Source organism: Falco peregrinus, chromosome 6 (genome assembly GCF_023634155.1).
Source record: "Falco peregrinus isolate bFalPer1 chromosome 6, bFalPer1.pri, whole genome shotgun sequence".
In the NCBI taxonomy this organism is placed as follows: domain Eukaryota; kingdom Metazoa; phylum Chordata; class Aves; order Falconiformes; family Falconidae; genus Falco; species Falco peregrinus.
In genome coordinates, this window is record NC_073726.1 from 30,566,924 (window position 1) to 30,581,661 (window position 14,738).

At 47.0% G+C, this 14,738-nt stretch overlaps 1 protein-coding gene across 2 annotated transcripts in view; it reads right to left on the minus strand.

Annotated features, from left to right (window-relative positions):
- The window catches only part of PLXNA4 (plexin A4), a 456,052-nt gene that overhangs the window by 39,949 nt on the left and 401,365 nt on the right, over positions 1-14,738 (minus strand). For both annotated transcript variants that reach the window (XM_005236707.3, XM_027785664.2), the window contains exons 20-24: positions 9,707-9,941; positions 9,150-9,292; positions 5,877-6,145; positions 2,441-2,507; positions 58-204 (exon numbers count right to left, since the gene is read on the minus strand). In XM_005236707.3, the coding sequence (XP_005236764.1) occupies positions 58-204; positions 2,441-2,507; positions 5,877-6,145; positions 9,150-9,292; positions 9,707-9,941 (861 nt within the window). The remainder of the gene's footprint in view (positions 1-57; positions 205-2,440; positions 2,508-5,876; positions 6,146-9,149; positions 9,293-9,706; positions 9,942-14,738) is intronic.

Below are 14,738 nucleotides of genomic sequence, written 5' to 3' on the forward strand. Positions count from 1 at the left end.
CACTTTTTCTAGAAGAGGCTGGACAAGTCCATAGGAAGGTGTCCTCAGAGCACTCACCAGTGTCTTGTAATCAATCTGCTGTCGGATAAGCTTGTCCTCACTCAGTGAGTACCGGGCCTCCCCAGTGATCGAGTCGATGGGACCCTTTTCCATCTGCTGCTTGATGGCACAGAAAAGGGAGAAGAGAGGTTCGCCAGCACACTCCTGCAGGGGTGACAGACAACCATGAGGTGAAACAGGAGGAGCAGAGGTGAGAACCCAACCTACACAGCATCTCAATAACTGCCACGATTTGCCATCCCCAACCACTCAAGACAAATGCATCAGTGGGAATCAGTTTATTCCATACATCCTAGGAAGAGAGGTGACTCTCCACTTCCACAGAGTACAACCAGCCCTCTTGAATGTCCTCTCATGGGACAGAGGTGCCGGTGCTCCCTGGCAATGCTGGGGCTAGCAGAGCCTTGTAGGAGCTGTTCAAGTGATGGCCACCAGGCCAGAGCTTTGCACTGGAGCAGGTGGTGGGATGGGTCCCAGAGGAAGACAGCTCTGAAAGGGAGATGGGCTGCTGATGCCCCATCCTGGGTGTCTGGTCAGAGTCAGCAGTCTCCCTGATCCCTCTCATTCTGGAGGCAAATAGGGCTGCTCAAGCAGAAGCACCTCCATGATCCAGGGGAGGTGAGCCCCTGGATCTGTATGGTTGCATCAGTGATGTCAGATGTGTGGAGCCCAGCACAGAAGAGCAACAAGCAGCCCACAGGCAGGGCCAGCAAAGCACACTTCTCCCTAATTTCTCATTCCCATCATTCGTACTCCCTGCACTCATCTTCCCACACTTTTCCTAGCCTCTCCTCCCTTGCTGCACTCCCTCTGCACATTTGCTGTCATGCACTCTTCCTCAGGCTTCTATTGGCTCCCTTCCCCTTCATCCCTCTATCCTTCCTCCCCTCCTCCCCACCTTGCCCTCTCTTTCAGTGTGTCCAAACTCAATGAGCGAGGTCATTTTCCTCTGGTGTAGATCCCAGCAAAAACAAGTTAATAATCTGAAGCAAAGTGGCCCCTTTCTCAGTTCCTACACCTGTCTCCCACTTAATTAGCTTATCTGCCAGCAGCATATTGCTTCTGTGTGCCTGTCTCTTGCCCTTATCAGGCCTCTGTTCAGGCTAAGGCAAGAAGACAAGTAGCTGAGTAGGGTGAAAAAAGCCTATTATAAAAGCAGTTCTTTAGGGAGTCACCTCCTTATATCCTTTCCTTTCAGCTGAAAGCAGGAATCTGATACTGAAGTCACAGAAATTACCTTCCAGGGACCTTCAGAACTTTCCCATGTGTTCATCCTTGGACTGGTTGCACCTGGGAAAGGCTCAGGGGAATGGGACTGATTTATAAAGCCTTGAATTGCCAGGCAGAGGATGGCCACGCTGTCCAAATGGGGCTGTAAGGTCCAAGGATATCTAGCAACAGCACTGGGAATGAGGGAGATGCAGAGCCCAGCTCTTGCCAAAAAGGCTGGCTCCAAGTCTGGTGCCTGCACAATCAGCATGCTTGAGTTCAGTGTGTATCCCCATGGGGAAACTGCCATCACCCAGCATTCAGCGGCAGGTCTCAAAGGCTGGAAGACTCTGTTTTTCACTACACACCACCACAAGGAGACCCCCCAGGAAGAACGAAAGGGCTTCAAGGGGTGTCTCAAGTCCTTTCACTCTTTTGCTGATGGTGTCCTGCAAAGCCAGTGCTACCTCCCCCTCCCACTGGCATATAAAGCAGCAGCAGCCTCAGCCCATACTGGGCTCTGGATGCAGCAGTCAGGTTGACATGGGGTGTTGTGTCCAGCCCTCTGTACTTAGATCGCGCATGGCCTTGCCCAGGGCAGGCTTGAGACAGCCTAATGCCAAGAAATGCTTGGGCTCAGGCCTAAATTAAACCAAGCAGGGTTATGGTTACAGTGTGTGTAAAGCAGGTAAGTATGAAGGAGACACTGGGTATGATGGAGGCACTGGGCCTCAGCACTGTTCTGCAGTTCTAGTCACTGTCTCTGTTCTGTTCTTCAGAACTCAGCAGTTCTGAACTGGGTGGGAGGAGATCTCCAGCCACTGTGCATTGAAAATATGGGTCACCACGTAACGGAGATCTGAGCCTGCTAATAAAAGGAGAGCATTTTCAATGTAGGTCTCCAACAGGCTCTGAAATCATTCACATTTCAGCACTGACCCTCAGATTTCACCTCTGTACAGGAGTAAGACTGACAGGCTGCCTCTCTAACAAAGTGTCCTTCTTTGTTCTCCCTGGATCAGGAAGCAGTCCCTCTCCCATCAGGCAGTGAGCCTCCTTCAGAGAAAAAAATCCTTTTCCTTTATACCCGTGAAGTTTTTGCCCCAACTAAACCTCACCAACAAGAAATGTATTAAAGCAGCTGTTCATCCAGGCATGCTGCTCCTCTTACCTTGAGGAACTTGTACAGAAGGAAGGTGAACCAGTTGGTGAGCATCTTCTCAGCCACAGACTCTGTCCTAAAATCAGCCAAGGAGAAAAAATAAATTGGAAATTAATTAGTTATGCTGGTAATATCAAAGGGCTAGTCAAAGATTGGCTTTGTCCATCTTACTGCCCAGATCTTGGAGCCCTGTGGAAAGTCTGTCATGACACCATCAGGATTAAGCGCATCCTAGGTTCTCTGCTTTCGCTTTGCATGTAGGAAACCTGCAGGCAAATCCTTACTGCCCTGTTGATATCCCTGTGACTAGGGAAGTCCCCGTATGTCTGTTTCCCAGTTTCTCCATCAGTAAAAGCGAGATGACAACGTTTGATGGAACCTTCTCAGAGGAGCTCAGGGAGGATAAAACCGTCAGATATGAGGAGCTGAGAGTTAGGCTGTATGACAAGCAGGCTATATAAATACTGAAGGCAGACAGATCTAAATCACCAGAGAATAGTTATCTGGCTCTGACTATCTCCCTCGCATTTGGGAGTGATTATAGTCTTCAATGTGTCAATGTGGTGCATTCACAGAACCCATCCTCTTGCCCTTGAACACTCTGTTCTCAATCAAACAAAAGTCCATCTCGAGTCTTCAGGGTGAGCTTCTCCTACAGAAGGACTGACTGAGACCTGTAAACGTGTTGTGGGCACCAGGAGCACAGGATAAACCTGTGTTGGTGCCAGTACATGCACTGGTGTTGATCAAGAAGAAAGCAAGACTCCCTGCCTGGATGAATTACAGTCAGTCTTCCTTCTGGCTATCACCAAAGCCATGCAGGGGTTCTTGCTTAGGGCTGCAACTTGCCTTTTAGGTTCCCTTCAACATAAAGTTAATCTTGCTTCCTTTGGAGCGTGACACTTCCAAGAGGAAGGGTTTGCATTGCTGGAGCTATATGTGTGGAACCAACCAACAACCTTGCCTGAAAGCAGTGCCCTGTTACACCAACACAAAGCAAGTGACAGTCCCTTCCCTAGCTAAATGCAGTTCATCTTCAGCCTGGTTTCCACAGAGATTCTTCTGTTCTTGTGGGCAAATCCTCACTTAAATAGTGGGGATGGTGCGGGGAGGAATGATACCAGGGGTTTTCTGTCACTCCTCTTTTCTTGCTTGCAACCAGAGAAAGGTGATACGGTCCCAGTTTGCTACCAGATTAATGCTGTGTTTCCTTTGCTTGCAGTGGTCATCATTCTGTCTCTGCCTAGAGACTGCCTCCGTCCAAACCAGCCTGTTTGCCCTATATTTCCCTCGGTCAGTGTCACCTAGCTGCTGTCCTCCATGGGTCATGCTGCGATATCAGTTCCAGCAATACTCATGCTTATCTTGGTCTGAGCTTCTCTCAGGGAATATCAGCCAGAAGAGTGCTCTTTCTGACGCTCCCTGGTGTGACACCTGGAACCCATGGCATAGTGCAAACAGCATTACCATGAGAAAAAAGAACTGAAATGCCATTGTGGTGCTGCTCTCTGCCCTGACAACCTTGATCGCTTTGAGGCTGCAGATGTCTTGTGGGACAAACACTGGACGCAGGTGAGGTGGGAAGATCATTCCAGCCAGCTCCTTCCTCCTGCCAAATACCCCCAAAACCAACATTGCAGAAAGGTGTTTGAAGATTCCCTTCCTTCCGCAGACTCACAGGGAGGGAGAGGGGAAGCATCAAGTTGACTCTACCTGCTTCAAATAATTGTCTGAGGACCTCACACCAACATCTGACCCAAGGCATTGAGCTATTCACATGTTCATCAGGACATTGTCCTGATGCTGCTCAGTGCAGGACCTCCATCTCGGAGCATAAACTCAGAGAGTTAAAAAAAACCAAAAAATCAGCAAAAAGTCAGAGATGTCTCTAACGTCTCCTTGTGTTTTCAGAGCTTGGAACAGTGGAAGTGCCTTCTTTGTTCACAGGCTCTCTTTCCAAGGGCCACATTTCATTTCCAAAAAAGAGGACTAGAATTAGAAAAGAGCTGGAAGAAGGAAAAAGAGGAAAGTTGGGATGCTCAGGCCAAGACAGGAATGGAAAAGCAGGGAAGATTAAAGAGATGGAGAAAGGGGAAGAAGAAGGAGAAAATGAAGGGAGGAGACAGTTGGAGGAAGGCAGTGCCATTCAGCATCAGAGGAGAAGCACAGAGAAGAAGCCTGGGGACAGCGGAAGGGAGGTCACCAGCCAGGCTGTAGGGCTTGAATCACATCGGGGAGTCAACTGACACCAAAGCAAAGTCCAACCTCTGCCCCTGGCATTGCTGCCTTGAATGCTAGGGAGTGCCTTCTGCTCCATAGTGGGCAGACGAAAAGCTCCCTGCAGGCACCACAGATCTCTTCCCTGTCCAAGCCATCTATTGTAATCAGCTGAGGACTCCTCAAAGTTGCCTTTCAGCAGTGGCAAAGGCCATTCATCTCCAGAAGTCTCCACTGATTTCACTCAGGGTCCTTGAATCAGAAGGGATGGTTCAGACTCTGAAAAGGAGATTAATGTGATCCTAAAGGGAGAAGAGGCAGCATTTCCCTAGGCAGGGAAAGCACATTAATGACAGAGCAGCAGATTTCTATACCGAGGGTTCCCATGGAACTGTGGAGTGTAGACCTTAGACCTGGCCAAGAAGCACTAATCCAAATTTGTGCCCTGTATGAAACCTGTTCTGTTGTCCTGCTCAGCTCTTCTACTGTCTTCAACAAGCTCCCAGCACCATTGCTTAGGGAAAGACAGGCAATGCAGCTGCAAAAAACTCTCCAGGTGTCCATAGCTCACTCATGAACAAGAAACAAAGCAGGGCAGTCCACATCCCAGGCAGGAGACATCAGCAACTGACTGACCTATTCACCAGGGACATAATACAGCCTCTTCCATGTGGTACAGGTCCTACAACTGCAACTGGAGTTTTCAGGTCAAAAGGAAACATAAGCATAAACAAGCATCTCAAGCACACAAGGAGACCAAAATAAGGACGGAGAAGCATGGGCTCTTCCTGCCCTTACAAAGCTTTATGGAAGATCCATATTAAAATCCAGAGGTAGTTTTGTTCTGTAGCTTTTAATCATTGACTACATTTTTGTTAGGGAGGAGATGGAGCAAGATCTATAGACACACTCGCTCAAAAGCGAGGAAGAGGAGAGTCCTTGAAGAGGAGGCATGCTCTGTCAGGAAGTCTGAAAGGAGCTGGGAACTAGAAAGGGAGAGCGATTCAATCCTCATTCAACCCTGTCTGCCTTATTTAACCCTCTTTACAAACAGCTTCATGGCATATAGGGTCCCCTGAGCTGTGGCTGTGTACCATCCTGATTTCACACCCTGCTGCACAAACAAAAATCAAGCAGATTTGCCCCTTTCCTCCAGATGACCAGCATGCTTATGTTAGTGGGGCTCAGGCTGCCCAGGCCAGCTCACTCCAGCCCCAGGCACCCTTACCTCCGGAGCAGCAGCTTGGGGTGGTTCTTGCTCTCCAGATTTTTGTCTATGAGGTCAGCCAAGAGCTGTTTGAGGACATCAGTAGCATACTCCAGCTTACTTTGCAGCACTGTCATGATCAGTGAGGCCACATTACCACGGTCCCGCATGGAGAAGCTGCGCTGGGACTCCAGCGTGCGGATGAAGGACAGCAGGAAAACCTTGTTGTTGATGAGCTGGGCAAAGAGCTTCAAGCCTTTCTCCACTCGTTCCTGCCTATAACCAGGGACCTGCACAAGAAGAAAGGAAATTTATACCTTTCCCTCACTATCTGCTGTCAGACCTCCCTGAATTGGTCACACCCCCTTTGCTACCTCTCTGCTCTCATCCCTCCAGCTCCTCTCCCTCCTCCAAATACACTTTAACATCAAGAAGTCAGTACTGAGACAGGGAAAAGCTGCTTCAAACAGCAGAAACAATAAAAAAAAAAAAAAAAAAGAACTTGCATCTAGCAGGCAAGTGAATCCTTCCTTCTGTATCACAGGATAGTCCTGTAAAAAGGAAGAGAGTCCACACACCATCTAATGATTAGGAAGCCTGAGACACCTCCTAGCCACAGTCAGATTATTCTTGTCCAGTCCTGTCTTTTCCTCTCTTAACAGTACATCAAAAATAGATTGCTAGTGCCTAGATGTGGTACCATACCATGTTATATTTTTATTGTGGTCAAAGTGAAGTCTCACTCTATCTTTACCTAAAACCTCTTTTTTATCCCTGAAAAAAGCCTGCTTACAGAGATTTGGGGTTCAGCTTTAAGAAGTTATGACAGGCAGCAAGAAAGTGAATGGGGAAAAGAGCCTGGGGTCAGGTTTTGAGTAGGTGAAGAGATGCAGTGAGGCAGTGGCTGAGTTGGTGGTCATGCAGCTGGGCCTTGGTTTGAAGAACTAGGTATATGAAGGTGTGTGAGGACACCCTGAGTTGGGATGTCTCTTGGAGATCCCACTGCAGTAGGACCCCTGTGCTTGGGAGCTGAGATAGTTTAGAGACAGAAAGGTTGATAAGTCTGTAATATATTTCTCAGCTGTGGAAGGCTGGTGAAGTAGTTTTTCTATAGAACAATTCAGGACATCAACACTGGACCCCAGGCTCCACAGTCTACAGCAGGCTTTACCATTTCCCATCCTTCTGGCTACAGCAAAAATGGAGCCTAAACAGAAAACCCCAAACTCATTCCTTCATGTTGCCAAAGCTGTTCTAGCCCTTGAAAAAGCTTTCCTGAAAGCTAGAGGATCTCAACATAAAGCAACATGTGTCGCTGTGGGATGTATGTATTAATAACCAACCGGATTTGGCACTTTAATCCAAAACAAGTTGGCATGCTTAAACAACCAAGTAATGCAAGGGCCCTTAAAAAGTCATTACTTTTTCATTCTGGAAATTAAAGCTCTTAACTCTTTTTGTATACAGCAAATAAATTACTTAGTAAATAGCTTGAGACAACCAACCACTACCACCCATCCCACGAATAATTATTTTTAACTCACTTGCTTGAACATTTAATATTGTCTATCCCCGGGTTATTATGGAGAATTAAAAAAAAACCAAAAAAACAACCAACCAAACAAAAAAACCCCAAGAAAAGTATTTTGTACTGCATCTGGAAGCAGTTAATTGGCAAATGAGCTGGAAATAAGTAAGACCGCTCACTGCGGGATCTATGCTGGGGCCTTTTGCCATAAATAGCAACTCCTTCTAGGTGCTACAGAGGAGGGAGCAGAATGGGAGCTGCCTTCCCTGATATGTTGGTATCCAAAGATGTTGACACTGAACGAGCTGTTGAAGCTTTAAAAAGGATTAAGGGGGGGAAAAATAGTTGAAGGAAATGAAAGGAAGACAAGATCAAAGGTGGCTGATTGAAACATTAGCTCTGTGTCTCTCTGTATGTATCTACACATGGGAGCATCCATGCTAAAACCTCTGTAGGGGTCAGGTGCTATTTTGTGGTCAGCTGGCTGAGGTTAATGAATATAGGGATTGAAATTGGCTGTGGGTATAATGAAAGTGTTTGTGTGTGCGTATACGTATGTGAGAGAGATTCATCACCCCTCACCTCTTGTGCTTATTTGTTGTGAGCCCCTCTTTCCTGAGGGAAAGCAGCTCGACGCCACTCTGCCTGCACCCCAAAGGCAAATATACACAGTAGTCAATGTGTAACAGCCTCCTACCCAATCCCACAAGTCCTCCTTGCTGACAGATTAGGCTTTTTCATGGTTCTCTCCATATGGTTTGATGAATTTTGCCTCTCCTGAAGGGAAGGAGTAAAGACAAGCAGGCCCCTCTGATTACGCAGCCAGCCAAGCATGGTATCGCCTGTGCCAGCTCTTGGTCCTCCTTTCTGCCAACTAGCCCCAGTCGTGGCCTCCAGCAATCTCACCAGCCCACGCCAGAGCCTCTCTGAAACTCAGAGCTTGCCAAAGACCTTGCAGAGAGCTCAGGCAATGACCCTCTGGCCCTGGCCATGGTGTACCCCTGCTTCTCTGGCCCAGGTACCCCTGGAGCACAGCCTGTCATCTGCCAAAGCCTGAAGCAGTTTTGCAGCATGGGCAGACCTCACCTGGGGTCCCATCAAATTCCTCATCGCCGGTGAGGCAATGCAGGCTGAGTGTAGACCTCAGCAGTGCCAGGCCATGTCTCACTGTTCTCCCACTGCTGTGGTCCAGGGAGTTCGGGTGGAGGAGACAGATGTGGACAGGGTATGGGCAGACTGATGCTGTGGTTTTCTGACCTCACTGACAACCACAGCGTACAGCAAAGGCGAACCTTCTTCAGCAACAGCAGGTTATTTCTATAGGTGTTGCCACAAAAAAAAAAGGCCTCTAGGTAGTATAAGTGTCATTCAAAGCTGGAGTGACACAGGCAAGTGCGCTGCTCTGCCATATAACTTTTTTTCCTGGCCCCTGCACAGCAGGAACTAACAAATCCAGCCTAAAAAAAAAAAACCAAAAACCCAGCAGGATGAAGACCACAAAGAAACTTAATGCAGTTGCAGTAGACCTAATGCACACAGATCTATGAGGCTCTTCCAAACAGGTGAATGGTCAAACAGAATTTAATATTTAAGATAGCAGAAATCATCTTCCCTTTTCAACCTGGATTTTCAGTGAGGTGCTGTCACACCCCTGGCAGGATACAGCATTGTAAGCCATCACATCCCCACCACTGGCATAACATCTCTTGCATACAGGAGAGAACAGGGAGGCATGAGAGAAGCCAAAGCAGATGTTGATTTCTTACCTCCAGATCCCTCAGGACTGGATGATCTTCAATGCCAGGGAAAAGCACCCTCATGGTGTAGGTTCGGTAGTCGAGGAAAGGGATCCCTGCTCCATCCAGATCACTTGTCAGCTCATGAATATCTGTCTGTAGCTCTGCAAAGGCTGACACAAAAAAGGAACGACTCATGCAGCCATGACAGTACATGTCTCCCTCACCATGATGGGGAAGGCCCTCAGACCCACAGGAATGAGATTAAGGTAAAACTGGAGAAGAAATACATGGAGAGGAAGAAGAAGGTGGACAAGAGCAGTCTCACCTTTTCTATAACATAGCCTTTCCCCAGGGACATGTGCCAAGGTTCTCCCTAAACAGCAAGTTAGCAAATGCAGTTAGGACAGGGTGGAGGAAGGCTGGGCTCAGGTAAAATAGGCAAAGTCAGATTATGTCCAGGCTTGAGCCATACCCACAGGGCTCAATGCCTCTTTTGTTCGTGATATTTTGGCTCAAGGCTTTGTGGCTGGATGCCTCTCTTCTACTAACACTGACACAGTGTCAGCTTTCCTTCCTCATCCTACCTTCTTTGCACTCCAGTGCCACCCTGGACTCCAGGTTGTCCATCTGCATCTGCAGACGTTTGAGAGTGAGGTCGCTTTCTCTGGATTTGCGCTTGTACGCAATCAACACAGCCACAATGAAGATGATGAGCAGGCCACCGGCCACCGCAATGCTGACAATAGCTGGCAAGCTGAGAGGGCTGTCTGGAGAGATATAGACCATCCCTGGGGAGAACTCCATTCCTCCTACACGAGCCTAGAGGGAAGGCAGGGAAGAGTTACACTGAAACTGTAAAACAAGCAGGAAAACAGAGGAACTCCATCATCTCCCTAACTAAGGCTGAATGAAGACCTCCCCTTGTCTCCCAGGATAAATGGATCATGAAGTACTTGGACAGAGAACAGCTTAAAATTGCCTGAAATGTCATATAGAAGCACCTCTGTAGACAGAGTGGCCATGAACCCAACTAATAAAGGACTTGTGATGAAGCAAATCTCACCAGTTCCAATGTCCTGGCTACCTATCAGTTTGGGCTTCATTCTGGGTTTTCCATTCCCTGTCCTGAACAGCTATGTTGTGCTGGACTGTCCTGGTGACACATTCCCAAAATGCACACAGGACGCTCAGCTCATGCTTGTGGTTTGATAGGTCCTAACCTCACAGTGGCACAAGGGACATCTGACCCAGACAGCTAGCACAGAAGCAGTCAGTGCAGCAAGAATGCAGAAATCAGAGTCACAATTTGCTTTTGACTCTTCAACCAGGGAAAACTGTATCTGGAACCCACTGGGACAGGAAAAAAAAAAATAATATCACAAAACCCACTGAGCCTGAACCTTTACAGCCCCTCTTCTAGCCACACATTGACAGGGTGGCTGTAAATGCTCACCAGTGGGACAGGGAGAGGAATACAGCTCTCTGCTCTCCACGCACTCCCAGAGGTTCCCAGGGCTGCTGCTAGCCTCTGGAACAAGCTGCTGTGTGAAGACCTTGCTTTTAACAGCCAGAAAGAAACTGTGCAATCGGCACTGCTTGAAGGCCAACAAAATGCTCTGTTGAAGCAAGTCTGTCAGGAACCCAGTTTTACAATACGAACGCTGCTCCCAACAGTAATGCCACAGGGTAATGCTTGCTTAAGGCTACTACAAGGTTGTTCAAAGCTGTTTGTAGAGTAGAAAAAGTTTGAGTGGCAGGGGGAAAAGCACTGCTGACTAGCCTGAAGTATAAAAAGAGGCTTTGAGGAGTGTGCAGTCTTAGGGGACCACTGGTTATAGATCAACACAAAGCTAGGAAGATGCCATGCAAAGAGCTTGAAGGATCGTGACTTGGCAATGAGCCCCATCACTCCTGCCAGCTGACCTTTGTCACAGGGAGGCACAGCAGGCCTTGCACAAAGAGCAAAATCTTGCTGCTGGGCAAAGGTGCAGTCAAGACCTCAGGACTACGTGCTGTCCCCTCCCACTGCAACTGGACCCATTGCAGCATGTACCTGAACCTTTTTCTTCCTTCTTTATGAGGAGCTCTCCCTTATAATTTCCAGATCCCACAGCATTCCAGCCTGGCATGTGAAAACACCCTCCGCATCCCAGCCTGGTGGCTAGCTGTCTCCTCCGTCCCACTGGCTCTCAGTTACTCAGTCTGCCTCCAGCCCGCCTGCACATGCATCAGTCCCAGGCCTCAGCGCAGGCACCCACTTGGGCTTCCTCTCTAGGCTCCAGGAGGAAGAAACTGGCCCGAGGAGGAAGGATTAACTAGCAGGAGAGACTATGAAGCAGAAAGTCATGAATTAATGAAAAGTTTTCCAGCTGCTTTTGCTCCTCACTACTACAGGCTTTGCAGGGGACATGAATCTGTGTGACCCCGCAACCTCCTAGAAATTATTCTGGCCCCAGTTACAGCCTCTGAGATGTCTGGTTTGCTCTAGCAGCAGCAGCAGCCTGTTCCTCAGTGGGTCCTGGCCAAAGCCACCTAGCTGTAACCCTTATGTCTTGGGCAGGACAAAAATGAATGTCTGGAAATATCTAATTACTATCCACAAGATCCCCTCATGGCATTTGTGGATGGGCTTTAGAAAGATAACAATGTCTGCAATGAGAAACAGAATCAAACCTAAGCTCATCGGACCAGGCAGTAGAGTTTCAAGATGACCGTTCCTGTACCATGACATTGATGACTTGTAGAGCATCTTCAGTGGCCAAGGAAAAACCTAGCACTCATTTAAGTTGAGGATGCAGCATTAACTAGCTTTCCCATCTGTTTCAAGATGCAAGGCCCGACTCACCTATAAGGCCTGCGCAGGGCAGAGGTTTGCTGTTGGTATGTGGCATGCTCAACTGGGAAGACAAACTGCCAAACTGACACGCTAATGTCTGCACTGGAAGCTGTTGCCTTTTGCCCTAGACCACTGTCCCAAATCCTCCCAGCAAAATTTGCTCACCAGCTTGCACAATTTCCTTCCTGTCACAGTGGATCAATAAACAGATTCGTCACTTTTCATTTTTTGTTTCCGACAGTGGCCCTTTTCCCCCAAGCCCTGTAGTCAGATAAGTCCATTCAGGGAGTATCAGACTAGAATCAAAAAACCCCATCCCAATCCCCAGTGCAGGTCTGTCCTCAAAGCTTGCCGAACAGCCTGTCTCCATGGGTGGGAGTCTTCTCACCAAACATTGGACATGCACATCTAAGTTAGACATTACAGCATGCTTTCAGAGTCAATACAGAGAAAAAGCACTTTTAGAATGTGATTTATGTGAGCAGCTTTTGACACCTCCTTTAACATTAGGATGAGACGTTTTATTCAGTGGAAGTTCCCATTTCTCTCCATTAACTGTAAGGAGATCTAGACTCATAGAGGTAGGTGTCTAACAAAGTTAACCCCAGTACATTCCTCTCTAAAAGTTGTTTCAGCACTGCTAAGGTCTCACAGTCCATGAATAAAACTGCCATGATCTGAGGGAATCTGTCACTTGAAGAAGAAAGCCTGCAAGGCTGCAGTATTATTGTGAACATTTGAAAGAAAAATAAGCAAATATGTAGATACAGCCTTACTTTATCTCCTGGGCCACTGAGTGTTTTATAAGTGCTATTTATACCTTCCAGAAGACTGCACATGAGCCCTCCATCTTATCAAACAAAGTTTGGCCACCTGCTAGGCCTATTAATCCTGAATTTGTTCTAAATGGCACTATGGCAGAGCTCAGTTTTGTCCAGCAAAGTCTTAGGGGTCAGCAGTTCAGGAGTTCCTGTTGAGCACAACTTGACTGTGGCAGTGTCTATCCTAGTGGAAGTTTGCCCTGGCCAAATGTAAGTGTCTACCTTAGGATGAGATCAACTGTGCCCTGAACTTCAGTTGCTGTATTTGACCATCTCTCCATTCACTATATAAAGAGTCCAGTGTGACGTTCCATGTATATAAGTGCCTACATTAGATACCAGCAACCCTTCAAAAGTACTCCGCTTCTTCATTGTAGACCTTCCCCAAGATACTCATGTATCTTTCTCATGTCTCTTTGATTTCCTTGAGACAGAGCTTGCCTCTGAATTTTATTTAGTCCATCTTTTTTAACCGTTGCTCAGGCCTTTTAGTTCTTTTCTCCTTTTTCAAATATTTAACTCTGTCGTATAAAAAAAAAGATAGCTGAGCTAGATCAAAAATCTGTTGACATTAATGTCACTGTTCCTTCCCTTAGAAATAATCTCAGGTTCCTTCTCTTAGAAATAATATCAGTGTTGCAATGGTTGATTCACTCCCATGGTCCCCTCTCAGATCTAGGCCACCTCACTTTGCAAGAAAGGGTTTGCTCAGCGATTTACTCAAGGTCACACAGTAAATTGTTGGCAGAAACAGGAGGAGGACCTAGGAGAGATACCTGTCAATTTTCCTGACCATCAAAGTGACAGTCATGTGAATCATGGGGATACATTTTGTACCAACCTGAGCAACAGAGATGCCATGCTATGCTGGTGAAGGCATTTCCCAGCCCAGCTCTTCCCCTGTAAAGTTTCAGCTGCAAAGCCCACCCTTGAGCACTGGTCTCCATTGCAGGTGACCTTCTGTATTTGGTTCCCAGCCCAGATGCTGCCAAAGCCTTGCCCCAGTGTTAGCAGTTGAACGAGAAATCTGTAACTTGCCCCTATTACTGATGCTCATTAACAGGCTTCAATGCGATCATCTTCCTTGGCTTCCAGCAGTATCTCTTGTTTGATCAAGATCCTCAAAAAGGGATTATTTTTTTCTCTATGGCTTCACTTAAGCTGTCCCAAGCTGCAGGAGCAGGGGAGTCTTTCCAATTAGTAAGACCTGAGCAGATATTCATCCTCCCTGATCCCCAGAGGTTGATTATTGCTCACCTGACATTGAGTTTTCTCTCTAGGATTGGCTTTGTCCATCTCTGACTAACCATATGTTTAATTATATTCATGAAAATGACATGGAACATATATTGTCTAGTTCAAAAGCTTTCGTATTCACACAGAGAAAATCTCTCACTTCATTATTACTCCTCTTGGATTGTCTTAAAGTGCTTTACAATGAATCAAGAGCCATGCTGTATTTGCATGGCTGAAAAGGGTTATTACCTCTGTTTTCCAGATGACAAACTTTGGCACAGAGAAGTTAAGCAGCCAGCGTCAGGTGTCCCAGCAGGAGTCACAAACAAGACCCAAAACGGTCACCATAAACTATTTTCTAAAAGTTCCCAGAAAATTCTCTTTTTAAAGAGCCATGCAGTGTGTCTCCATCAACCTCTATGAGTCTCATTGCATTGAAATAAATAAATATGTGACAGATACAAGTTTGGGAGGGCAACAGAGAGGTGGAGAAAAGTTGATAACAAGGAATGAGAAACATTGTTCATCTGTATGTTTGGTGTCACTTGTCAGATTTTGTTGTATTTCCACCCACAGCTCAGTACAACTGCAATGAGTTTGCTGATGTGCTGCTTATCAAGCAACAGCATTGAGGAATGCAAACTGCTGAGAAGAAAGTAAAAATGGAGTAAATAAATCAATAGTGAGAGGAAGAGAAGCTCTCTCTGATGTAATCACTGAGTC